Raw genomic sequence first — 26,588 nt, forward strand, 5'->3', positions numbered from 1 at the left:
GAAAATTCTTTTGATCTCTTATTTGTTGTTTTGCTTATGCCAATATTATTAATACAGAAAGGGATGAGAATGGAAACATCTGAAAGAAAAAGGTGAACCATCTGCAAGTAAGATGAATGTCAAATAATCACTGAAATAAAGTTTCTGAGTATATTTGGCAGCATCCCACAATAAGCCTGACCAATGAGTTAAAACAAAGTTATCAATAAAAATAAATATAAAAATAAAAATATCTCATGTAACATCACTTCATCTCATTATGCTCTATCTATACAATCTTAATTTTTTCTAGTTCTGACAATAATCCCAAGAGCCCCAAAATGGGTCAGGGTGAATTATTCACATTATTCAAAAGAGCTAGTTCTCAATTTTTCTTCTGATCAATTTTATAATGTACACGATCACATATTTGCTTGACCAATGTGTCTTGTTTGTGAATGAATTCAGTCTTATAATTAGATTCTGGGAAGATACCACGATAAAGCAACTATCAGCAGCAGCATCCTATAGCCACATTTTCTGCTAGCTAAATATCTCAGGGGTAGTTTATGATTAGATGGATTAGTTGAAAATGAGGCACTTATATGAAAAACTCTGCTTCAAATGCTCACCACCCAAGTTCTGCCTGAATAAAAACTTTGAATAAATGCAATGTAGGCAGCTGGTGACCTATTGTATTAGTCTAATAAATACATATATGGGAATGTCTTATGTACCAATACTTGTTTTGACACATTTTAATATAAAGCAACTAGAATATTATACATAGCAGAAGAAAGCACATTAGATATCAAGAACCTGGGAATTATTTTTTTTTAAAAAAAGCACTTACCCTTTTGACTCCTTGATTTAAAAAGGATTTTGCAAAAATTTCCAGTAAGCAATTCAGCAATCCAGTGCCTTTTACTGTTATATTTCCTTTCTGAACAAACTCTGTCCTATGAAATAAAAACGTAACTGAATTGGACCATTGTCTAAATGCCTAGAATGCGTGAAGTAAGGTCACCCAATTGCCTTCATGCATACGGTAGGACTAGAAAAATCCACTAATAAAGGATCCAGTCACCCACACTTGCTAATGACAAAAAGAATCAGTCAAATACACAAATAGAAAAATGTCTTAGGCTTCATATATTTTGGTTGTCATGGCCATTATGAATTCCAAAACCATGTGTTAAACTGTTCTTAGAATAATAATGAAGTCAAAGCTTAGAAAATATTACAAATCATCTCTTCAAGGTCACATATCACAAACTATAAAAGTGTGGGAGGTTTGGCTACGGTTTTATGTCTAGTTCATTAAATTTCACATCTTCCTTATGTCACCAAATATGTCTGCATGATGCAAATGTAATATATAACATACAATAAGTGATATAGTGTTTTAGAATGAATATGTAAATAACATATTCTACTTTAAACTTCATTAGTGATTATTAATGAAAATGTTAGATTATTTGCTCTAACTCTACAAATAGGGGTACATATAATATGGGTTGCTATGTTTCTACTATAGTAATATGACAGCACTGTTTCCTAATGGCATTTAATAATCATGTCTTGAATACATGTGTGACCCAAAGAAACTGTCGACAGCCATTTCCCTCTTTCCCACCCCCCCAACAGTAGTTATTACTTTCAAAGCTGGAAGAAAAAAAATATCCATATAAAAGACAGAGAACTATCAAATTTCGCATTCCTAATTGAAAGGCAACAAGACTGCAATCCATTGCTTATCTTCCTCAGAAGAAATTCAACTGAATATTATTCATTTCACCTTTAAACAAGCTTGCATTGGTATTTATGAAAGGCAGGTCCAGATAATATTTATTGATATATCAATTTCAGTTTGATTGAGGAATTGAACCCAACTGGACAGTACCTAACTATCTGTGATACTTATTAAATTTTAAAAAAGACTATTAAAATTAGGAGGAAAAAGAAAGGGAGGGGTAGCTTTACTTTTTCATATCGTTAAGCAACAGACTGCTTTAGGTATTTGATAAAGTGATATAATCATAAGCATGAATGAGTATCAGAAAGCAAAGCATGTCTATAGTAAACATTCAAAGTTATTTTGAGCTATTGTATAAAATACACCAGAAATATGCATGCATGCATGCATGGAGAAGGAAGGGCTATGCAAATTATTGTGGTCTTTTCCCCCTAGTAATTTATTGCATTATAAGATGTGAAAATCGCGTTATTAAAAACAGATAGCTGCTTGGTACAGTGGTTTTTATGAAACATAAACTAGAAATTGTTAGCATCCTGATGGTTTAGATAAGTCAAATCTTTAAAGAGAAAAGTTTGCCACTATTCAATATAATTTCTAAAATGTAAATTAAAGTTGCTTGAAATGTACAATTAAAACTACGAATGGCATTGATAGACAATTCCATGCATTTATTTATGATATCAAAAAGTTTCTATCTATGAGCTTAATGCTTAATAATAATGTCTCCACCATGTTGTTATTTACTATTGTTTATAATTTTTTTAAAAAGACAAAACAGAAGCAGATATTTAATCTTTAACTTCCTCCTTTATATTCTGTTCAAATATTTAGATCCCATTAGAAAGTATAAAGTTATTGTTTCTCAGCCCCACATCCCCAGCATCAAAATTAAGGCCAATTCACAATTTCACTGCACTACATAGATACGCCTTTGAAATCAGAGCCGTGTGTAATATACTACAGAAAATTGCAGGAGGTATTACTGTAGATACAAATGTTTACATCTAAATAGCACTCTAAATGACAATACAAAAATTTTTGGTGTGCACCTGTCCTTCTTGACATTGTTTCCTGAAGCTCCCAAAATTGGCAGCCACTTTGGTTACTGGCACAGCTGGTGTAATTCATAGCAGTAGACTGAACAAGGACAGGAATATACAACAGAATGGCTAGCCTGTTTGTATTAACAAAGCATTTATTGCAGGAATAGCCAGATTTTGTGCTGGTTACCACTTATACACGAGTGTTGCACATCCCTCTGTTGTTTTTTAATTTAATAGTGAAATATAGAAATCTACAGCATCAACAAAGGAAAAAAAGTATTCTATGAAATAAAAAGAATTTAAGATGTATTATAATAAATAAAGCTAAACTGGACAAAAAAAGAAACCAATAAACGCATAGAGAGAGGGAAAAAGATCTGTAGAATTAATTCCTTAAGATTATCCATTCTAGACCATACAGAAACATTTTGTTTTATCTTCTCATTTCATCTTCATTTTTAGAACAGAGCTTTTCCAAACTCCATAATTATTTATTATACAAGTTTATACGGCTGCCCAACTTACACACAGGTGACTCCAGACACCTTACAATATTAAAAAATTCAAAACATAAAAACTAATTTTAAAAAACCCTCTTTTTAAAGCAACACAATCAGATCAACCATCTCATTGGCTTCATCTCCATTCATGGTCCCTAGGTCCACTGACAAAAACACATCTTCAGGGCCTTTCAGAAAAGCAACAAGGTGGGGGCGAATTGTATCTTGTATATAATTGATAACTTATAATTGATAATTTCAAGGTGTAATCCTACAGTAATTCTGTGTTGACATTATAAGAACTTTATTCGCTTGGTAAATATTGATTCTGGATATTTTCACACCATTTTTTCCTAGAATATCCACCCTCCTTGCTTTCTGCTAGCTTATGTTATTTAGCTCACTCAATAAATATTCAGCTTCTTTTTTCTAATGAATTAGTTTTTGTGAACTTATCACTTAAGTTACTTTATCATTACAATATTGCCATGCAAAGATTTCATTTGTTTATTTACTGCCAAAGGCTTCTGCCACTACTGGAATTTAACTATAGGAGTAGAAATCACTTAAGATGGATAGAAACACTTCAAAATAAGCTAACTAGCCATAGCAAAGAACATTCAATATCCATGGAGGTCTCTGACACCAAGTCTTACTTATACAACTCATATCCTGCTGGGTAATCACTGCCGATATATTTCCTTACCGAAGCACAGGAAGAGAATGTTCATAGTTGGGCAAAAAAAAAATGGGAGTGGAGCAATTTCCAACTTCCTGACAGCTCTTTACTGAATTCCCTTGAGAAAGATAGCAGGGAGCATCAGAAGACTTCCTTCCTTCCCTCCTTGTCCCTTCCTTCTTCCCCCCTTCTTCCCTCCCCTCCCTTCCTTCCTTCCTTCCTTCCTTCCTTCCTTCCTTCCTTCCTTCCTTCCTTCCTTCCTTCCTTCCTCTTTCCCTTCCTCTGTTCCTGCCACAATTGATTTTAGACTCCCTGCTAGCTTCCCCATTGACTTTGAAAAGTTGTCAGGGAGCACTAGAAATGCCAATCACAGGGCAGCAGCTGACCATTGTAATGAAGTCTGCTGAAGAAGCCAGAAGTTTGCTAAATTTCAAGATAGGATTTTGGATGTATTCTGTGATTTAGTTCACCTGATGTACCTTGGTTGAAAATCTGCTGCCCAATGAAGCAGAGTTATGCCAAATTGAAGGTTACAAATAGACATGAGTAAGTGGTATATGCAACAGATTCACTGTAGAAAACAATAGAAAAATACTTTTCAAAGAATCTTTAAAAAAGTTTTAAACATACAGAATGACACAGTAAAGACTAAGCATGGTCTGTTGTTCAGGATTAATTAGAAAAGAAAAAAATGAAATCCACAAAGAAAATATGTAAGCATAGAGAAAGGCAGAAACCCAAGATTTATGAGCTTCCTAAAAACACCTGCTTGGCTACTGCAATAAAAAAAAATTGGACCAGGTAAGTTTTTGATCTGAGCCAAAGAGTTTTTCCTTTGTTTTATTGTCAATAGAAATTAAAGAGATAAGCCTACATTTGGCTCTAAGTGCTATCTAAGGTTAACAGATGAGAAGATGTTGACACTTAAACTGCAAATTGCAAGGTAAAACTGATGGATCATTCGCTGTCTTTTCTGAATCAACAACATTAGTAGATTATTCTTTTCTCCCGTCACAGTGTATCAATTGTGCATTAGCCTATGTTATTTTATCAACAGGAAAAAAGATGATTACTTAGTGGTTGGGAAGTCCAAAGAAAATAATGCACCAGATTATAAAGAAAGAGCAGGTCCATGACATGAAATAGCAAACCATATGTCAGTTTACTGTTTCATACAAGGGAATTTTTCTTGAGGTCTATCAGCAGTCATGTTTCACAAGCTGGCTTTTATGACCATTCTGCTAAAGATTTTGATAATACTTTACCAACGCCCCTTCTCCAGATGAGCTGTTCAGAGCATCGAATGGAACATACCAAAGCTTGGTGTGTCCTATGGGAGGGCTTCTGTCTGGTTCAGATTCCCCTTTTTCTTCGTCTCTATGGACCCTTTGTAACACTCTCCTGTCAAAGGCAGCCTCTACAGAAGCGAAGATATCATTCTAATAGTTTCTAAATAAAAGGCGATGGCGAGGCCCATGTTGCCTTGTAAATTTCCTCTTGGTGCTTGTAGCCCATGTCGTCAACATCGCAGTGCTCCAGGTCAAATGAGCAGTGATGCCCCTGAGTACAGGAAGAGACTGTGTCTAGTAGGACTTGGTAATTGTGCTCTCAGCCACCTACTGATCATTGAGGAAGAGGTCTTGTACCCAATGGTGGGTGGTTGAAAAGAAACAAAGAAAACCTCTATTTCCTAACACACATCATGCAGTTGAAATATATGCAGTGAGCTCGCCTTACATCTAGACTATGCCGTTGTCATACCAGATTTTAAGTCAGTGGAGAGTAGAAAGTCGCCCCTTCTGAAGCTCAGAAGAATGGAGTTCAGTATACTCATCTTAAGCCTCCTATAAACCAGGGACCGATTAAGTCATTTTAAAACTAAAATTGCCCCTGCTGATCCAGTGCCACAGGTCGGGTTGCCTGGAACTCCAATAAATGAACAATAGCTGTTTCCATCATGCTCCCTTTAACAGGATCCCTGGAGAGAGGGCAAGTCATGCAAAGGTTCTGGGGAGAGGATGGAAATTCTATATCCAGGCCTAATCTACTGTTATCTCTAACCCAGGAATCAGAGATAGAGGAATCCCATCTGTCTGCGAAAGGCTTGAGCCTTCCACCAATAGGGGCACAGTTGTGAGGCCTATGTTGTGCCTCAGAGATCTCTGTTTCCTGTTCCTTGAGAGGTTCATTTGGTCTGCCCTCCCCTACAGTATCTATCTCCAAGATCAGAAACTATCCAACTGTTGGTGATTCATGCATCCAGATGGACCCTGGAGTCTGGAGAGAAATGTTCCTGGTAGAGGATATGAAGGAAACCCTCCAAAAAGCTGGGAAGGACTATTTTGGGATCTACAAAAAGAGAGGAACTTATTTTCTGCTTCTTGTCTCTATCAGAGATGGGTTAAGGGCAGCACCAACCAATTTATCTCGTGATATTGTGGAGGAAGCAAGCTTCCATTATTTGTGTGATATCTGCTTGCCAATGTCTGAGCCATCGCAGTAGGAAAGCAGTAACCTGAGATGTCCTGGCTCAAGCAGATAATTTAACAGAGTTGAATTTAGTGTCAGCAGAAAGATTCTGTGGCCTCTATGAGCTTTGCAGCATCCTTGTGGGCCTGATATTGGAATTTGAGATGATTTCTCTCAGATGCCGGAGCTACCTGAGACGATCTAGTAAAAAAAGGATGCAGCTGATGCCACTCTTATGGCCCCCACATCAGATTGACATGGCCTACATGGAGATAACTCGACCCTGTATATCTTTTAGCTTGAGAGCCTCTTCTGCTTCAGTTGGAATTGAAGAGGATGATGATAATTGCCATCATTGTTTTATCTACTACTGTGGTGATGAGAAATTTAGTGAAATCAGAAAACCAAATTAAAAATTTTCTATCATATCCTGTAAGAGGGGAATAAGCTGCTGAAGAGACCCCTTGTTTCTGGACAAGGTCCAAGAACCACTGTGGGACAGGAATGACTTCCTCTTCCATTATTGGTTGGGAGAAGATTAAATCGTCTGACCCCTCCTTGAAGTAACAATTGGTTGGTCTAGCTTAATGCCTTCAATGTCTGACATGCCCCCGCTTTTTAGGGGATCCGCCTGACAGATTTTCGTCGTGAGTAGACCCTTCCTTAACCTGTTCCATCTGGTTGTCTAGTTTTCCCTCATCCTGTACATCATGTAAATGGGTAGCCTGGGTTATATAACACTCCTCTGAAGGAGGTACCTGCTGGTAATGAAGGTCCGTTCTGCATAGCAACTGAATCGAGTGAGAATCGAGGACAGATTGTGGAGGCTGCCTAGCCATCAACTTCTGCTATACCCCGGCTGTGATGCCCCCTCAAGTTTCCATGTCCCTCCAGGCCTTCAATTTGTCAGGGATATCCTCTGGGAGGAGTATTCTGGCATGGTCACACAACTGTCTGTCAGGCAAGTAGCGATGCTGAAGGCCTGGGTTGAACCGGTCCCTCTGAGGCTCTCCTGGATGGTGTTGAGAGATCCAGGGATGGAGGCAAGGTGTCTGAAACTGGGACCGGCCTGGCTGGGGAAGAGGATTGAGACTTCTGTTCAACCTCCCTCATGCATTTTTTATAATATGCTTATCTAACACGTTTTGGCATCTCTTGGCATCCTTTTCTGCAGCCTTAGAGGTCTCTCTAGGGCGTTTTGGCCTACTTTGAGATGGTTTATTGTCCTCTGGGGGTATTTTTGGTTGCCCTCAAAGTTTCTGACCTAAAGCCCACAAGGCGAGATATCTATATCTATCTATCTATCTATCTATCTATCTATCTATCTATCTATCTATCTATCTATCTATCTATCTATGATATTAATGGACCGTTAGCTGGTCCAAAAGCCTGCTGTGAACAGAGGCAGGGAATCCTCTTGATATTTGATCCCCCCCTTTTTTTGGTAAATTCAATTTATTATTATATTATTATTCATATTAATATTGGTATTAATATTATGTTATTATTGATAATATTTTTGTTATATCTGTGCACAGCTACTAACATAAATTGTTGTGCTGTTACCAAACTCATAATTAGATGACTGAATATGGAATCAAATTGTGAAGCCAAATAGAGGACACCTTTCAGGACCTGAATTGCAACTGGGTAATCCTGCAGTCACTGTCCCTTAATAGCTTCCTCCACAGGCAGACACAGGCCTTGGCGCTCGCTGTTATTGTGCTGCTATATTCTGTGAGGGCTGCCAACTTAAAAGGAAGCCTGTTATTCAACCTCAGAAAGAAGTCAGCAATTGGCATAAATGTCCCCTGGAGCCTCACGGAGAGAGCCTTGTGAGGGGAAATGGCCTCTCAACAGATAATGCCATAGAATTCTTATAAACAAAATGACGCCGGTGTTGTTTAATCATCAAGATGTAGCATCAACCATCATCTCTTATTGTGAGAAGATGAGAATCTAACTAGAATTTGAGCAGGAGAACTCTGAGTCCTCTGGCTCCACCCGATCAATATGCCCTTGCTCCTTCTATATACCCTGTGGGGATATATCTGAAACTACAGAATTTCTTGTGGAAAGGTACCTTGACGTATCACTAATTCCATCCAGTCTCATCTTTGCGGGGATCTTTTCCAGTAAGTCATCATCTTGATGGAATCGGGCTGCTGTTGGAGAAATGTGGCCACAGGGGCCCTTCATGTCACTTGTACTGATCTAGATGGGCTACCTTGAGGTTGTGCAGCTGCACTGGATTACACAGACAGATCCAGGAGGGATTGCAGTGGGGGATTGGAGCCAAAGTAGGCCTCGTGGTTTGAGAATTTTCTTCAGCCTCCCATGTGAACTTCTTCATGTGCTTTTCTAGGACCTTATGGTGCCTGTTGGCATCTTTTCCTGCTGCTTAGGAGGTGCCGTTAGAATGCTTCAATTTGTTTTGAGAATTTGATATGGCTCTTGAGGTTGTGGCTCTGGAGCTACTGCCGCTTGCCGTTGTGACCGCTTATTAGATTTTACTGTTAATGAGGCTGAAACATTGGGCAGTTGGCATGCCCAGGGGCCTGAACCAGCAATGGCCAGGGAACCCTAAAACAATGCTCCCCAGTTTTGTATAATCTTATGTAAGAATATTGGAATTCTTATTCTTGTTCCTATTATTATCATCATTATTATTATTTTGTTATTAATATTATTATTTCCAATTTAGCCAAATTTGGAACACCTCGTAGGCCTAGAAAGGAGGAACTGTTGAAATAAGATGTAGGCTTGCAACAGCTTCCAGCACAGGCGGATACCAGCCTTGGTGCTCGCTGTGGTGCTGCTGTTTAATTCTGTGAGGGCATAAGCCAACAGTTTTCTCCTTAATGAATAAGGGTCCAAAATAGAATAATTATATCTGAATATCAATGTACGTATACATATGTACATACATATGTATTTGTTTTCTTAATACCATACATATGTGTGTGTATATACGTACGTACGTACGTACGTATGTATTAGGGTGATTTCCCCCGGGTTCCAGGTAGGAGTCCCTTGCTTGGGAGAAGAAAGGCCTCTCACAGTTCCAGAAATAAAATGCAGATCACTACCATGCAGTTAGTGAGTCTGCAATGCCGCTTTTATCTCTTTAGGCGCATAATGAGTAAAATCGGCTTAGTAGCAATTCTGCGCCTTGTGGGGAGTCGATATTGCAGAATTCCCCCTGAATAAAAAGGAGCGGTAGGGCAGATGGGCGCTGATGCCCCCACCCCAAACCATGTTCCCAGGGAAGAGAGAGAAGCCTTGGACCCTTTTAAAATGGAGCCGCTCCCATTGAGCGGGGCGGCGGCAATCACAGTGGCTTGGCTTGAATAGATCATAAAGGCACGAGCTAAGAAATGTGAGTTGTTAGCCATGCAGCTGAGGCGTTATCGCCTCCGATTGCCCAGGGGGCGAGGAGATCATTATCCGAAGCTATGGTGAGCTCCCTTGGCTCAATGTTATATGCCGTAGGGAGCTGCTGGGCTCGTTGATACGAAGAGCCTTAAAGGATTTTTTTACAGTTTAAAAGCAAACCTTTTTGTTGTCTCTTTTTGAAGCCTTTGCTATTCCGGCCAAGGGAAAGGAAATTAAGCTGCCTGTATCCATGAAGGCTGAGTAAAAACTGGGGACGCTAGGGAGGAGTCCCATGGAGGAGGAGGAGCGTCTCCATAATTAAAACCCAGCCTACCAGACGAGCAACAGAAGCATCATCCCAATCAATGGATGTTCTGAACAGCTCATCTGGAGAATCATATCCTTTTCCTGGGAACCTGAATGTCCCTCTCATTTCAGAATAAGAAGCTGATAAATATATTTTTGTAATGGACTTGTTTCCAAAACTTACTTTCATGTAACATTCCCAACTGATTTGCTCTGTTTTTCATCCTCTACAACTCCAGTCTTTAAAAGTGAGCCATAAAAAACTAATGCTAAGTTATGCTTTCTTTTCATACCCAAGACTGAAATCAAAAGCATATCCTTCTCAACCAACACTTTTTTAATCCAATTAATTCTAACCAACAGACTAAAAGTATCTCTGCACACAGCTTTTCATATATTCAAACCATAGGAAAATGGGTCTCAGTCCACATGAACAAAGTGGCACCTCTTTTGTGTGTGTCCATGTAATACAACTTAGTGACTAATATTTGCTCCAAAATATTCTAATTATCTACTAAATACATTCTTGCAGAAAACAGTGCTCATACAAAAGTTTCTGTCCAAAAAAAATCCATATATCTTTTACTTCAACCAATATTAACTTTTTATAATACATTAACTTTGGACTGGTTATTATTACATTAAATTTTTATTTCATGGGGCTTTCTAAAAAAGATTTATTGCAGTGAGCCAGGTGCTTATAAAATGCAAGACAATTTTTAAGCTCCACGTATTCTTCTTTTATACTACAATTGTCTGGATGCCATTCCTATTTTTATCAATAGTTCGTTACTTTTTGCTCATTTTTCAGAACAACTGCAAAGCAGCTCAAAAATAAAACCAAGTTCACCTTCATTTGACAAAATCTTTACTATTAAAGTGTAACCAGATTTTAGAAAATACACCTTACAAACCACAGCTTTCTTGGGGGGAGGGGTAATTCTTTATGAATTTTCAATGAAAAAATGTACTTTCAATATAACTTCTGCATATGTCAACCTCATTGCGCATGTAGCACATTTTATTTTACAGATATTTCCCTATCTTCAATTCTTTTGAATAAATATTTTTAAATGCAGAAGCAATGAACTGCATTGAAATATTTTTCAAATCAAAGTTTCTCATAACATGCCAGACAAAAATATGATCAGTGATGGGTTGTCTTTGCTTATATTGAGGGATATGGCATTTTCTATTTCAATTTAACAAAACAGCCCCAAAACCTTATATTAGCCTATTGTTAGAAACAAAGTATTACATCAATATAGGATGCCTTCTTAAGGAATTGTGTACATAAACACATTTGCCAAGCAAGCTTTTCTCTTGTGTTATTCCCAATATATAAAATATATAGTATTTGCAATAGAATTACCAACAATCTCACAATTTAGAAAAGTGTTGATGGGACTTTCATGCAGGCATTTAGGACAATGCTTTTATCCTCCCATGGCCCTTTAGGATTGGAGACTTCAAGAAATTATCCAGTGGCCTCTGAGCAATGCAACCAATAGATTAGAACAGGGGTGTCAAACTCAATTTCACTAAGGGCCGCATCAGGGTTGTGGTTGACCTTGGGGGGCCAGGGCCCGTGGCTGACTGGGTAGTGTGGCTGACTAAGTAGGCATGGTCAGCTTGACACCACTTCTCAAACTGCTGGCATGTTTCCTCTTTGCATTGAGTAGACCAGGCCAAAGCCACACTGGCCTAATTGGGTAGACCGGGCCGAAGCTACATTGGCCTGATCTTTCCTTTTCGCACCAGGTATACCAGGCTGAAGCTTTGCTGGCCTGATCTTTCCTCCCTGCATTGAGTAGACTGGGCCAAAGTGATGTGTGTAGACTCAGATAGCCCCACGGGCTGGATCTAACCACATCATGGGCCGAATCTGGCCCGCAGGCCTTGAGTTTGACACCCCTGGACTAAAAGTAGGAGTCTTAATCTCCAGTCCCAGTTGCAATGTTAATATACACATACATACAACACACATCTTCTTTGGTGTTGTTATTTGTGAATTATCGGAAATAATTCTATTAAATCAGCTACAGGGTTGGCATAAGTTTTCTCTCTGGGTGAAGTATTATTAAGGATTGGATCTTTCAGATTCTAGATTATCTTCCCCACTTTTCCCTCTCCTAATGTTGGAGTTCTTATGGTTTGCAAACATTGAAAAAGGGGACATATTGCATTTCTCCCTTTAAGGTGGAATCCCTTTCGCTGAACTTTCGCTGATCAACCCCTCTATAACAGTCCTGGAATGCCAAAGGCCATAAGGTTACAGTTTACATCAGAGTCTTTTTATAAAAATAAAAAAGGGGGAAATAAATAAATTTTCAGAACATTGTTGTTTTAGTGATTTTAATGGGATGTTACTGTTGGTTTTATGTCTGTCTGCCAATATTGCTTCTTTTTAATTTGTAACAGTTTTCCAAAAATGATTATTATTAAAATGTTTATGGACAACTTCTTAGTGTGAAAAGTGGCACAAAAATATTGCAACCAATAAATAATGATATAAGTATAAAGAATATAAAAGTAAGTCCTTATGACTTTATGACTTTTATAGAGCTGCATGACATCCTATCTATCAGTTGTAAGCTGTTTGACAAACTAAAAGAACATGTCTTAGAAGGGCCCCAATTCTATGTTTTCAATGCATCTCAATATACATGCAGGAAGAAGCCTTGGTTTGTGGTGATTCATAAATTGCATACTTACTATATCACTAAGAACCATCATGGATGCCCAAGGTAAAACTTTCAGTTCTTCCTACTGAAGGTGAAATGAAATGAAAATACAAATACCACTTTCTAATATATGAACCTACTACACCTTACCAATTTGGATTTTCAGAGCTTTCTCTGAAGACTGATTCTTCATTTAGGGTGGCATACTCTGTCCACGTAAGACAATGAGTCTTCATAGACATAATTCTATCTTGCATATTAAGCCACGACTCCTCTTCTAAGTAGACTTCTGATACTTTCAGGGTACTAATCTGTCAAATGTAACATTTACAATGGTCAATAAATGGAGTGAGGAAAAAACAATCAGTTTATGTACATTAGTAAATAATTTCATTCTTTTCAAACCATTAATATTTATATTAAGGCTAATATCTATCAGTAACGAGTAATCACTGACACCACATTGACATTTGATAAATATGCAAGCTTTTATTGGTTATTTCCACTGCTTAGTAACTTGTTAAATGTTGCCAACTGCAACATTTAAAAGCAAAGCATTGTTAATATGTGCCATTTTCTTTTTCTTTTTAAGTCCACTTTAACATAACAGAGCCAAAAGAAAGCATCCACTGTTTGCACACAAGGCATAATTACTCAAAACATTTCATTTTTTGGGTTCATTTTTCATTCTTTGTTACCTGTAAATGTTATGCTTTCCCATTTGGATGAGGCATGGAAAGAGTAAAAAGAAATGTGGTAAAATTGAATTATATTTTCAATAAATAAAATTAAAAAAGCACTTTACAAAATTGTATGGTACATAGCAGAATATATAGTATATCATAAATAATATAATTTAATTTGAAAGTTGAAGATATTAGAAGTTTAAAACAAGAATTGCCATTTTATTTTGATTCTAGAAATTAACTATATTGTAAAAATGTTAGTTTGATTGTTTTACAAATCCTCATTTTGAGATAAGGACTTTAAACACCACCTATCTCCTCTACAAGACACAAAGTCAGCTTTTAAATGCTGTCATTTGTAATTCAGAAAAGTTAAACTAATGAATTTTGAACAAAAACATAGTTTGCCTATATCATGTTTATAATGAATTTTAATGGATTGAAGTTAGTTACCTTTCTTAAAATGTGTGGAATTACATTTTGGCATGTTGCAATCCTTCTCCGATATATGACTCCTGTAGACAAGTCTGATAATAAAAGAATAAGTTTTCAGAGTAACCAACAAAATCGAACAAAATTAGCAAGAAGGCTTGGAAGCCATAAAGGGATTTAGTTAATGTTTTCAAAGAATATTGCAGAATGTTAATCAAGGAATGCCAACAACCCTGCCTAGTAGTCTTGGAACAACTGATTTAAATCTACTGTGATAACAAACATAAAATACAATGCTAAGTTCAAACTTTTTAGAACTTCCTGGAACTGCCTTGAAATCATAGTAAATTTTGGCAAATAGCAGTCAGGGAGTCAATTTTGGAGGCACTTGTGTTGCTAGTTACAAGCTTCAAGTATCTTCCTGGGTCAGCACTTCAGAGCAAAAACAGCTCATTTTTCTCACTCTGCATTCTAAAGTACATCCTAAGACCATAAACTATCTCTCTGCCATCTAGCAGTGCCAATGTTTGAAGTCTAAAGCAATTTTCTTGGACAACATACATTTATTTTTGCTCTGAACTGAATCAATGACAAGAAAAAAACTCCTTTCTAAAAATTAAAGCACAGCCCCTTTCTCAAATTATAGATATTGACCTACAATACAAACGTGACTGGCTTCTAAAATCAATTTGCATTTTAATATTTAATGATTCCTGATTAAGTCCATGTTTCAGGAAGATGTTAACTGATAACCTGGGTGGGAAAATAGCCTGGAGCAAGGCCATTATTTGCTCTTGAGAAAAGGCAACTCTTTCTGAAACCTTATCTGAATATTTCTTCCCTGGAAACAGCATCCTGCAGTACGTTTTAAATAGACATAGTGGCACTGTATATGGATTTCCACTTGACATATTTACAGGGAGTCTTACGCTGATTATTTCCCAAAGAAAAAAACTGTATTAAAAATGCATGCCATGGCAAATACGAATTTTGAATATTTTGAAAAATAACTTGGTATTCCTTCCAACAGATTATTTCCTTAAAAAAAAAAAACATGTAAGGCAACAGTTGGAAACTGAGTTGATGGAATGACCAATCTTGGTTCCAGTTCCTCCCAGAAGCAGTAATTATTTATTCATTTCCTGACTAGTATTTGTATTATAGGTGCAGATCCTTTTAGTGTATTTTGTACTACTAACTATGTTGCAATGTTATCCTTTTTTCCTGAAGACAGGACGTTTCTACCTCTGTGACCCCAATCTGACAGCCACAATTGATAAGGCAGTTCTTGGCGGGAGGAGGCGATTGGAACAGTCATTTAGGGACAAGGAACAATCGTTGAATAAATCTGTGGTTTTTTAAAAAAACCTAAGAGCTTTAAAAAAAACGATGCTTGAAGAGTTCGAGTAATAGAAGAAGACATAATTGATATAATCCACAGATGATTATTATTGCTAAATTATTCTGAACCACAGAAATGAATCTCAGAACTAAGAATGAATTATCTCTTTTGACTGCAACCACAGATTGTCATGAGATTCACCTTTTACTTTAGAAAAATGGCTCATAGGAATTTTCTCACAATCCTGAATTTGCTTATATTTCTGCTCCAGCATAATTTTCAGCAAGTATGCAGTAGTCATAAAAATATATGAAACTGAATGGGATGCTTATTCATAGCTGAAAAAAATTATATAGCTCCATTTTACTCACTGCTGCAAAATATTAAACGTTCCATTATAACTGCCAGGGGCTAGTAATTAAATATTTCCTATCAACTGAAGAAAAGACTTTTATTGTATGTATGTACGTGCACATATGTTTTCCTTCTTATCAAAATGGGTCGCAACACCTAGCAATCCTTTCAAATCTGACCAGAGTGTAGTCTCAAGGAAAGAGAAGAGATATTACAGGACAGAAAGATAAATATAAAACTGATGATCCAGGTAGGTGGACAATGAAGATTAAGAAGCTATGGATTAACTAGTTTTTATCTCTAAAGCTTCCGAGGAAATGTCAGCTCCGTAGAGTGGAGAATAGAAATTGACAGAGAACTCAATCTTCTTCTCACTCAGCTGCACCTCGTCAGTATTTACCCAAAAGGTAGGAAGCAAAAACTAGAGTCAAAAAATAAAGGATTATGTCTATTCAGTTCTATTCCTCAGCCCTCTAAATGGGTAGAAGGAACTAGCGAGGAACCTCAGCCAGCAGGTTTATTGGTGAGAGATGCCAAAGTCTGCACTACAGAACCATTTGAAAATCTACTGATGCTTCATCTCTGCTCTAAGACATTTAACTTGTAAACCAACATGTTTCAGGTGAAATAATTGTTGTCTTTAAGACTAGAATCCACAAAAGGCTAGGCACTAACTATATCCACTTGGTAGTTATCTGGCATTTGAATGACTATCAAATGACAATTTTCATAGTATAGAAATCATGTCATTTCCACCCAGATATATGGGCCTCCCTTTCATATCATTGTCCCCTTAAAAAATAGCCAGTTTTTCTTTGATATCCATAGCATTTATCAGCACTGCTGTAAAGCTTGGAACTTCAGCCACTCTTCTGATGCTCATGTGAGCATTTTTGAGCTCAGGACTTTTCCTAAGTTGCAGAAATAGGTTATTTCAAATAAAACAATTTAAACTCAAAGTAATGTAAGTGGTTCTCTTTTAGTGACTACAATTGGAATTTTGCAAATTAAGCAAAGCAGTCACTAAATGAAACTACAGCTGTGCCTAATCTTGATCTTTACTTTCCTATGAAGGTCATAATTTTAAATAGTCATTATATGTAGTTGCTAATTGAGAATTATTTGCACATCTAACACTACAAGAAATACATTAATTAGGGACTTCCGGTTTGAAGGGTTTCGGCAACAGACAGAAATCCATGATCGTGCACGGTTTCTGTCTGGGCTCGCCGCTGGAGCGCCCTGAGCCGGCTGGTTTTGAGGCTAAGCCACCCTGTAGAGGTGGTGAAGAGGGGGGAGACCACCAGCAGGGTTGAGGAGAGCCGCATCTCTCCTCCTCAGCTGGCCATTACTCCCTTTCCTGAAGGCGGTTGTAGCAGTGGTCAGAAATGGCCACCACAAAGGAGAACTCGACCGGAAAAGAATGTGCAGGAGGAAGATAAGAAGTGAAAGTTTTGGCTGACCGGGTTAAATTGTAAAAGCAACAACTAAGGTACCCTGGAATTTAAAATTACAAAAAATAACATCGCTCCCAAAGAAGAGTCGGAAGCAGTGAAGGAAAGGTTTGGCTTTTTTTTCCTTCTCTCTCCTTCCCTATACTGACAACTAAGAGACTTAAATAAGAAATTGGAAAATTCCGCTTTGACATCAATAGGCAATTAAGCTGAAAATAAAACAAAATGCCAAAGGGATAATAAAGATTTCTGGACATTAAAATTTTTTTTTCTTTTTCATAAGCAGGAAGGGAGAGAAAAAGAATAAGGGCAGGATCTGGAAGAGGGAGGAGACTGCCTGGAATTAAAAAGAATCTACAGTAAAACTTCAACAAGACTTCTAAAAGATACATTTTAACTGAAACTTTGCAACTAAATAGTAACCCCAGGAAGAGAAAGTGAAAAAAAGAGCAAAAAAGAAACAGCTTGCGTGTATTTGGATTATTTGATGATCTTTGGATTCTTGGTTATTATATTTGAATGACTAAAATCAATCAGGTGGTTGTTTAAAAATTTATACAATAGCACCAATTCTGGATGAATTGAAAATGGAACTTAAAAAGTACAAAGAAGATGCACAAGAAGGGAAGGGTTCTTTTGGCTTCGTTTTTCAATTCTTAGAAATGGAGATTTGGAACTATGAGAAACAACAAGAAAAGACTGCAAAACAAGAAGACTGGGACAAAGAAGAAGCCATCTTTAATGAACAAGCAATTTTATGTGGGGAAGAAAAAGGAAAGTGGGGAAGGAGAATGGAGAATTTAAGACTTAAAAAACCAACCAAAGAAAAGAAAAATAATTCAAAAAATAAGTATAATACTGGAAAGCAACAGAAAGGGGGAATACAGAAGAGAGAAATAGAGAGAAAAGGGGTAATAAGGGGAGAGAGAAGAAGAGAGGGAAGAAGGAAAGGAAAAGAAGTTACAAAGGACTGGAGGAAGATATAGAGAAACAGGACCTATGGGTGAAAATCTAACTGAAAAAGGGATTCTGTAAAGGTACGTAAGATTGTATTGTTATATTAGTAATAGAAATAACTTTAGAAAATTGGAAACAATGTATGATTAAAATGAGGGATAAAATTGTAATTTAGTGAAATGTTTGTGAATAAAATAAGTGAAATAAAATAAATGAGAAAATTGAATTAGGAAGGAACGGGAACATTTTAATTAGTTAATGTTTTATAAAATATAAGTGAAGGGGGGGGGAATTAACTACGGAAAGCTTATAATTATTCCCATAGAAGTAGGATATTTAATTGAAAAGTAATGTTAAAGATGTTAAGACTTTAATTAATATTAAGGATAGAATTGAATTGGAATGGAATGTTGTTTTAATTATATACATTTATATATTTTTTCTTTTTTTTTAAGAATACAGTGTGTATTTTAAGAATGTACCAAGCAGAATCCGAATGGAAGTTACGTATTATATTGAATGTTACAACTTTAGGGAAAAGATATAAAGGCATCATACTCCAATCAGTAACCACAAGAGAAATTTTGTTTAATGAGAAACGATAATAGATAATTGAAACAGGACAGACAAAAAATATAAATACAATGATTTGAATTGAGATGAGATAATTAAAATAAAATTGAGAAAATTAAAAGAGAGGAGAAGCTATGCAGAAAATGTAAAATAATAATAAGATATGGAAAAGAATATAAAAATGAGCATGAACCTAAATTTGTGTCTGTACGAAGAAATGTAACCCGGGATTATTCTACTTTCAAAAAAGATGTTTTATTTGTATTTTTTTTTCTTTGTGAAAACTCAAATAAAATTTACCAAAAAAAAAAGAAATACATTAATTAGTGAATTTTAGTAATTAGCTGACAGTGCAATCCTACCCATGTTCACTCTAAAGAACCGCAGAACTCAATGCAACTGACTTTAGTTAAATGAATACATCAGCGTTCCCAAGCAATGTTACTTCAAATAATGAGAGATGTCATTTTTTTTTCTTCATATGAATGATTTCTCATCATACTGCCTGTCATCCCTTGGCCCAAGTTCAGCTTATTTCATTTCCAATCGAACGCAAGGTAGACCACTTTTCAATCACTTTCTCCCTTCCTTGCCCACAGACACAGAGGCTTAAAATCTTGTTATCCTGCTATTATGTAGGCATTTTTATAGCTTGTCCTCCTTCCATTCCTCTACCAAGAAGAATGGTGGTTGTTTACAGCTTTAACATTATGTTGTCACATTGCAGCTATGCAGGGACTTTGGAATACCAGTTTACTTCTCTGCCACCAAAGAGCTAAAACACAGAAAGCATTCACATTGTTTAAGCCATCTGCCCTCATCAACTAAGCCGGTCAAAAAGATTTATTTTTCTCACTGAGTACTAGATACAAGTGCATAAATACTGTAAATTGTAGTAAATGACCATCATTTCAAATATTTTATACATTTCTTTGTAAAAATACCATGTCACTATTACAGTATGCATCGCCTCATAAATATTCTTAAACTAATTAAAGGCAATAAATTAACAAGAAAAGATTCATTTTCTATAATTTTATGTATATTTTTATTAGTGGGTTAAAATTAAACAGGCATTCTAGAATGCATTTGTATGTGTACTCAGTTACATGAAATTAACTAAACATTTTTTGATAATTTTAAATAAAAAAGAAAGTAAATCTTACTTAAGTTCTACTTAAACGGGGTGGTTTTATTAAAATTGCAAGTGTAAAAACTGTAATTAATCTAAATTAAAATATACAATAAAAATTAAAACAGCCACCCGATTAATGAAAATATTTCCATGCAACATATAAAATGTAAATTAATATGAATATATTTAAAGGTTGAGAGTATTAATACATATTTGCTTGGTGCCAAAAAGTTAATAAAATTAGCACCAGAATCATGGAAAAGGCTTCATTCAGCCTGTGACTATTTGTTTCATCTCAACAATAGGCTCTCTTGTGATGGCCAGCTCAGACTCAGAAGAGTCTGAAATGAGGAAGATGCTCAAGATGCTAAAGACAAATATTAGCCTTAAAGGAAGTTTAGCAACTAGGCACCTGAGGCTGACATGACTGCGGAACATTCAAGTCACCTTGAAGCAGATGAAGGCTGGATCCCAAATGTCCTCCCACCCTACAGCATGCCGAACTGTGTACAGAGGAGAACAGAACAGTTTTTGTGCATGCGTTTGCACAAAAGCTCTCCCTGTCACTGCCTATATTTACTAAGTTCTAAGTAAAGCTTTTACTTCTCAAGAGCGTTTATGTGTGTTCATGGGGATATGTGTACATGTCTGGCCTGGGACAGACATTCTGAAAACAATCTCCAGGCAACAGGTAGAAAAATCCAGGAAGAGACCACTGGATTTGGGTAGCTTATAAAGTCAAATAAACACATAAATAAAAATCCTTCCAATAACATGGTCTCATGCCCTAAAGGGCTTTATAGATTAATATTAGCACTTGAATGTGGATTGCATTGAGACCCAAAGAATACAGAAAACTGACTTAATATTTTTACAATACCCAGTTCTAATCAGTATTCCTGCTTGCTGTATTTTGGACTACTTGAAATTTTGAGAACATCCTCAAGGGCAGTTCCATAGAGAACATATTGCAGTAATCTAAACCATAGTTTACTAGAGCAGATTACTGAATCAAGGTTAAATAGAGCAGAGCTAAACATTTTAAAAATACTTACCTGTTTTCTCTTCTACTGTTTTTACAGCAATAACATTTTTCTCCATGGTACTGGGATACTAGAGAAAAATGCAAAATGCAGATATCAGAAATTATATAGTAGAAGAAAATCTTCCCAAATTATTATCTATAAACTTTTAATTTAACAATTAATCAGTGGTTTGGCTTGTGTCCAGAAGTTGTGGGTGCTCTAACACTGGAGGCTTTAGGAAGAGATTGGACAACCATTTGTCTGTAGTAGTATAGCATCTCTTGCTTGAGCAGAGGGTTGGACTAGAAGACCTTCAAGGTCCCTTCCAACTCTGTTGTTCTGTTAAATATTTTTTTCTTTATTTCTCAACATGGAGAAGGAATGTTAATTTATGCCAATAAATTTGCTGCAACTGTTGATTAATTAAGAAATATATTTGGGACACAAAATCAAAATGTTCTGGCTCAGTTACAGAGGAGGATAAGTGCACCATTAAAAGAACCGATTGGGGATAGATTGCCATGGAGAAGATCTATGTGGTCACTAGGAGTTGAAAAGGATTTGATGGCACATATCGATCAATCTCTTCTGAATTTCAACTGTTTCAAATTCAAAGCATTTCATTTTGAGTATGATATTGCTGTTTGGGTTCATTTAATGAGTATTTCTGAGCTTAAGAAAGTGTTTCTTAGCATTTCTTTGCCAAAATAAATTATTTCAAACACAATTTAAACTGCTGCAATACTTTTATTAGTGAATTTTAGTAATTTGCTACATGGCAGTGCAATCCAATATTCATCTACAGTACAAAAGGTCTTCAACTTACAATGACAATTGAGTCCAAAATTTCTGTTGCTAAATGAGACATGTCTTTCTTGCCAGTTGTTAAGTGAATCACTGCAGTTGTTAAGTTAGTGACACGATTAAGCGACTTTCATTTCCCCATTGACTTTGCTTGTCAGGTTGCAAAAGGGGATCACATGACGTAAGGACACTGCAACTGTCATAAATGAGTCACTCTGAATTTTGATTACATGACCATGGGAATCTGGCAATGGTCATTAAGTGTGAAAAATAATCTTGTCACTTTTTTCAGCGCCATTGTAACTTTGAATGGTTACTAACTGGCCTGTTGTAACTTGAGGACTACCTCAGAAGAGCCACATAGACCAATGCAGCTTACTTATTTAAAGTTAATGCAAAAGCCTTTCCCCAGAAATATTGGGTAGGGTGAGGTGAGGTAATGCATTATATTAAGATGACATGAGAAGGCTTGGTATGGATATAGCAGAAATCTCTTCAACAATACACATCTGAGAGCTTAAAATGGATAAAGGGTGGAGAGTGTACACTATCGTTGCCCCTACTTTATCGACCATAAGTTCAGCTGTACAAAGCTTTTCACGATGTCACACGACGATGCTGTGACGACATGAGTTTGACACCCTGCTATATAGACTGTATAATTAGAGGTTATTTCTTGTTTCTTTTTACGACCCTGTAATCCCTTGTGTCAGTGTGGAGTCAGGAAGACTCAATGGAGCTGAACGTTTCCTGGCCAGATACCCTTCCTGATGGAATTCACAACAGATATTTTCTCTTTGTGCCCTGATAAGAGAAACAGCTGCTGTTGCCTAGGATTGACGTCTCAGCCTCCTAAGTGTGAGGCGAGCATCTTAACATCTAGGCCACCACACCACTCCTATAGATTGTACTATTACTAATAATGGAAAAAGAAGAGATCATGCAAAGAAAAAATAGAAAATGGGTATACAATTATACATCATGGAATATGTTAGTGGCTTAATATCTTTTCCCCGCACTTCTGTGGGGGAAAAGGCATTTTATCCCTTCCTTTGATCTAACTGCTGAGTAAGATGAGTGTCCGAATGCTAACTGGCAGAAAACAAATATTTGAAAAACTGTAGTTGAATAGTATATGCAAAAACATATTCTCTACATCTTACACATGTCCATGAGTTCAAAATGGTTTCATATCCTCAACTTCATTGAAATGATAATTTAGAGTTAAAAATGTGCTTTCCTGTAAACAGATTAACACTTGAGAAAGGATGTTAAAGATTTGATTATGGACAGCTTGAACATACAGAGCAGAGCTGATGAAAATGTGCAAAGAAGTAATTATTTAATTATGAGTTAAAGTGTTAAAATATATGTCAAAAGTATTAATTGGTGGCAGTGTTGTCCTGGCTTTGTATGAAAGTATGAATCCATAGATTGCTGACAGCTCATTACAGTAAATAGTGCTAATGAAAATATGAGAAAATCACACAACATCCTGAATGAAAGTAATCCAGGCAAAAAATATTTTTGGACATGAATGGATTGGTGGAAACAAGATAAGAATGTAGTAAAAGTGATTGTGCCATTCAGAGAACTAAGAATAAAATAGAATAATGACTGGTGAGTTTCAGAGAAAAAATATATTTTGCATACATGGTTGAAATATAAGTATAGTCATATATACACAGGGTAAAGAATAGAATATGTCTTTAAATAATCAGATTTGTTCGTGAGAAAATGGTTCATTGAAAAGGATTAGTGAAGGATATAAAATGAATAAGATGCTGATTGTGGGATAGATCATTATTCTGTAGTGTTAAAAGTGGCAAAGGAAGAAGTGAAAGAAAAAAGAATGAAAGTAAATGAAACTGCCGACAGGGAAAGTATGAGTTCTGTATGAAAAAGTGTTATAAGATATATTAGAATGAACAGAAAGTAGACCTAAGAAAAAAGGATGTGGAAAACTGGAACAAAGTGAAAAAAATATGTTACTGGGTGTCATTCAAGTATTCAGACTAAACTAAGTGTGAAAAAGCATAACTGATGAAGTAAAATTGTGGTGTGTGAGCAGAAAAAACAATATAAGATTGCTGCAAAATAATAAGGATGACAGAAAGGTATCGTGTACTGCAAGGTGCCCAGAAAAAAACAATAGTTGCAAAGTATGTTGTCAAAAAGAGCTAAAATTAAGGGAGAGAAAATGCAAACACTTCATTATTTTGATGAAATAAAAATTGTTTGCGAAATGAGCAAAGAAGGCTACAGTCCTGCAGAGTGGTTGGAAATAAAAACAGAAGTAATGAAATGATTTGTGTTGAAACTTCAATGAGAATGCTGGAAGGAGCCTTTTAAAGATTCATATGGGGATGATAGCTATGTAGTTTTACAAAGAGTAGAAGTAAAATAATTGCTGTAAAATTAATGTCCAAGAAAAAAAAATGATGAAAAGAGTATCATAAATACTATGACAATGTTAAAAATAGTAATGCTGTAGCTGTAGGTACCATAACTGTGCCAGAAATAGTGTTACTGCTGTTAACCTATATTATATACTGATCTGTCTCTTTATAACATAATTAGTTGATAAAAGTTATAACGAATATTTCTAGTTTTTAAAATACACAATAAAAATGCTTGGGGGAGAGGGGTATCAGATCTGGATGAGGAAAAATCTCAAACATGAATCCAGAAGACAAAGTGGCCTTGGGTTTATAAGCTTGAGAGAAATGAAGATCTGGCTTTCACATTTGGTCTAGCGGGGAAGCAAGCTTTGAATGCTGGGATGCAGAAACAGACATTATGCCTTCTTTTGATACTATTGAGATTGTTTTTGGTAAGTTTATTTTTACTGAGGGCTCATTTCTTATATTTCTGATTGTTAGTTGCTTAGAGCATTGAAAAGAGAAAGAGAAAAAGAGGAGGGAATATTTCAGCACCATTTTTAAATAGGTTCTTTGCTTGACATTTTAGAAGCTTGCTTCCTCATCTCTGCTATCTCTGCATAAAGTGGGATATTCTTTAGGGAAATATTCCAAAAATAGCCTATGATCAAATCCTTGCAACTAGCCAATTGAAATTTTTCAGGATTGTCCTCCAAAGAGTTTCTGCCAAAAAATATTTTAAATAGTTGCACACAATGATACTTTTCCCTATTATAGCTCAGTGTCCATTTTTTTCTAAGTTTAATGTCCAATCAGTTAAAATTATGTTGCCTTTGAAACCTGAATTCAAATTTAATTATGCTACTTTTGAATCCCAAATTCAAGTCACATCTTAATGATTCATACATGTCTAGTAAGTATTCCTTCCTTCTCATCTTAACTATTGTTTTTTAAGTTAAATATTTCTGAGCTCAGAAATTAGTATAAATGAAACTACTGACATTAATGCATTATAAAAATAAATAAAATGATATTTTACTCCAATAAACTAGTACACAAATGTACAAACATAGATGGCAGAATACATTCAAGTAAATATACAGGGGGAAAAACAAGGAACCAAGCAAAATAGAACAATGAATGGTAAAACTTTACACTTACGGCTGTGGCAATAAATGGAATATACCATAATCATAAAATTCAGATATATGTATATATATATTACGGTAGTAATCATAAGCACTATAAAAAGTAAACTTTCAGAATAAAATAGTAACTAACATTTTTATTTGTATTGTAGGAAAGTTTCAGCTGAAGGTGTTCAGCATTCCTTTATGGCAATTAAATCAGACATTTCTATTCTGCTTATTTCTTTCAAATAGCAGGTTACAGTATAATTACATAATCAATGAAACTTACAATCTATAAGATCCATTCATGCGAAACAAAACTCATTTGCATAAATCTTTCACTAAACAGCAGACTCCATTACTGACACATATTAAAACGTAAGTAACTTAAATTTTGTATGCTATTCCAAAGTGATGAATTAAGTACAGTATTTTATCTAGTAGTTGCAGTATATTGCAACTTTGATATAAACTAGATCTGTGTCATGAAAAACCCTATTAAAACTATCCTGGTTTAGAGTTATTATCTGCAAGATTTTCTGGAAAACCTACATGACTGCTATAGTGCTCCTTAAACAACAATGAAAGGGGGAGAGAATTGGGGGTTTTTTTGGCTGATGCCTTGCAATCCCATTGCTTCCCAGCTGCTGCAGACAGTTGGTTGTCCCTCTGAGATGGTGGAGTTGCAAATGGTAGCTCATCATGGAATCAAAAGCTGTTATGACATAAAAGGAACCCTTTCACTTGTGGAAGTCTTCTTTGATATCCACAGAAGACTACTTGCTGTAAAAGAGCATCTAAGTCACTTGGCTACCTTTAAAGGGATGGTCTCATCCTGTTTGCCAGTTATCTAAACCTGTCACCTCAGCTATTTTGACTGAGATGTAAACATTTGAAGGCTGGATTAGTTGTAGATTTCTCTAAAATGCAATACCACATTTATAGAGGAAAAACAAAATGAAAACAAGACCTTACATCTTCATTCATCAAGTGTCACGTACAATTAATAGTTTGACATCATAACTAAATAAAAAATATAGACATTCATTACATATAAATATAAAACAGAATTAAAGTGGAAAAGAAAATGGGGGAGGCATGTAGCATGATGGAATATTTCACTTTTGAAGAGATATTTGTTTTGAATAGATGAAAATGTAGATCAGCAGCCTTAATGGAAACCTTTATCAGTGCACAAGGTTAATTTTTTCTAAAAACACGAATTTCTTTAAGTAGATCAGTGCCTGCAAAACAATTTAATGCCATCTTGTGGTCAATTGTATAAATGAATTCAATAAATAAGAACCAGATCAGATTGTTTTTATGTATATATGGAGACAGTGGGAATATCTGGCAGATCTGGGACATACAAACATCATAAACAAATAAAGCAGAAAAGAGTATTATATTATTTCCTGACTTATCTCAAGACTATTTAGATCTTCAGAAAGATATTTTATCTGAAAGTAAAAACAAGCTGTTGAGTCACAGTGCTTCACTTTAGTTGGCAAAAGTGACTTT

The 26,588-nt window shown here is 35.9% G+C and overlaps 1 protein-coding gene across 6 annotated transcripts in view; it reads right to left on the reverse strand.

The window, feature by feature from the left end:
• The window catches only part of PRELID2 (PRELI domain containing 2), a 107,320-nt gene that overhangs the window by 71,601 nt on the left and 9,131 nt on the right, over positions 1 to 26,588 (reverse strand). For 3 of the 6 annotated variants that reach the window (XM_087924483.1, XM_026696413.2, XM_026696414.2), the window contains exons 2-5: positions 20,783 to 20,840; positions 13,934 to 14,007; positions 12,945 to 13,105; positions 833 to 938 (exon numbers count right to left, since the gene is read on the reverse strand). In XM_087924483.1, the coding sequence (XP_087780609.1) occupies positions 833 to 938; positions 12,945 to 13,105; positions 13,934 to 14,007; positions 20,783 to 20,840 (399 nt within the window). Of the gene's footprint in view, positions 1 to 832; positions 939 to 12,825; positions 12,877 to 12,944; positions 13,106 to 13,933; positions 14,008 to 20,782; positions 20,841 to 21,578; positions 25,554 to 26,588 lie in introns of those variants that run through there. The other 3 variants (XM_087924487.1, XM_087924485.1, XM_087924484.1) reach the window with 2 other exon arrangements.

This window comes from Pseudonaja textilis, chromosome 2 (assembly GCF_049901715.1).
Source record: "Pseudonaja textilis isolate UNSWEBS1 chromosome 2, rPseTex1.2, whole genome shotgun sequence".
Classification (NCBI taxonomy): domain Eukaryota; kingdom Metazoa; phylum Chordata; class Lepidosauria; order Squamata; family Elapidae; genus Pseudonaja; species Pseudonaja textilis.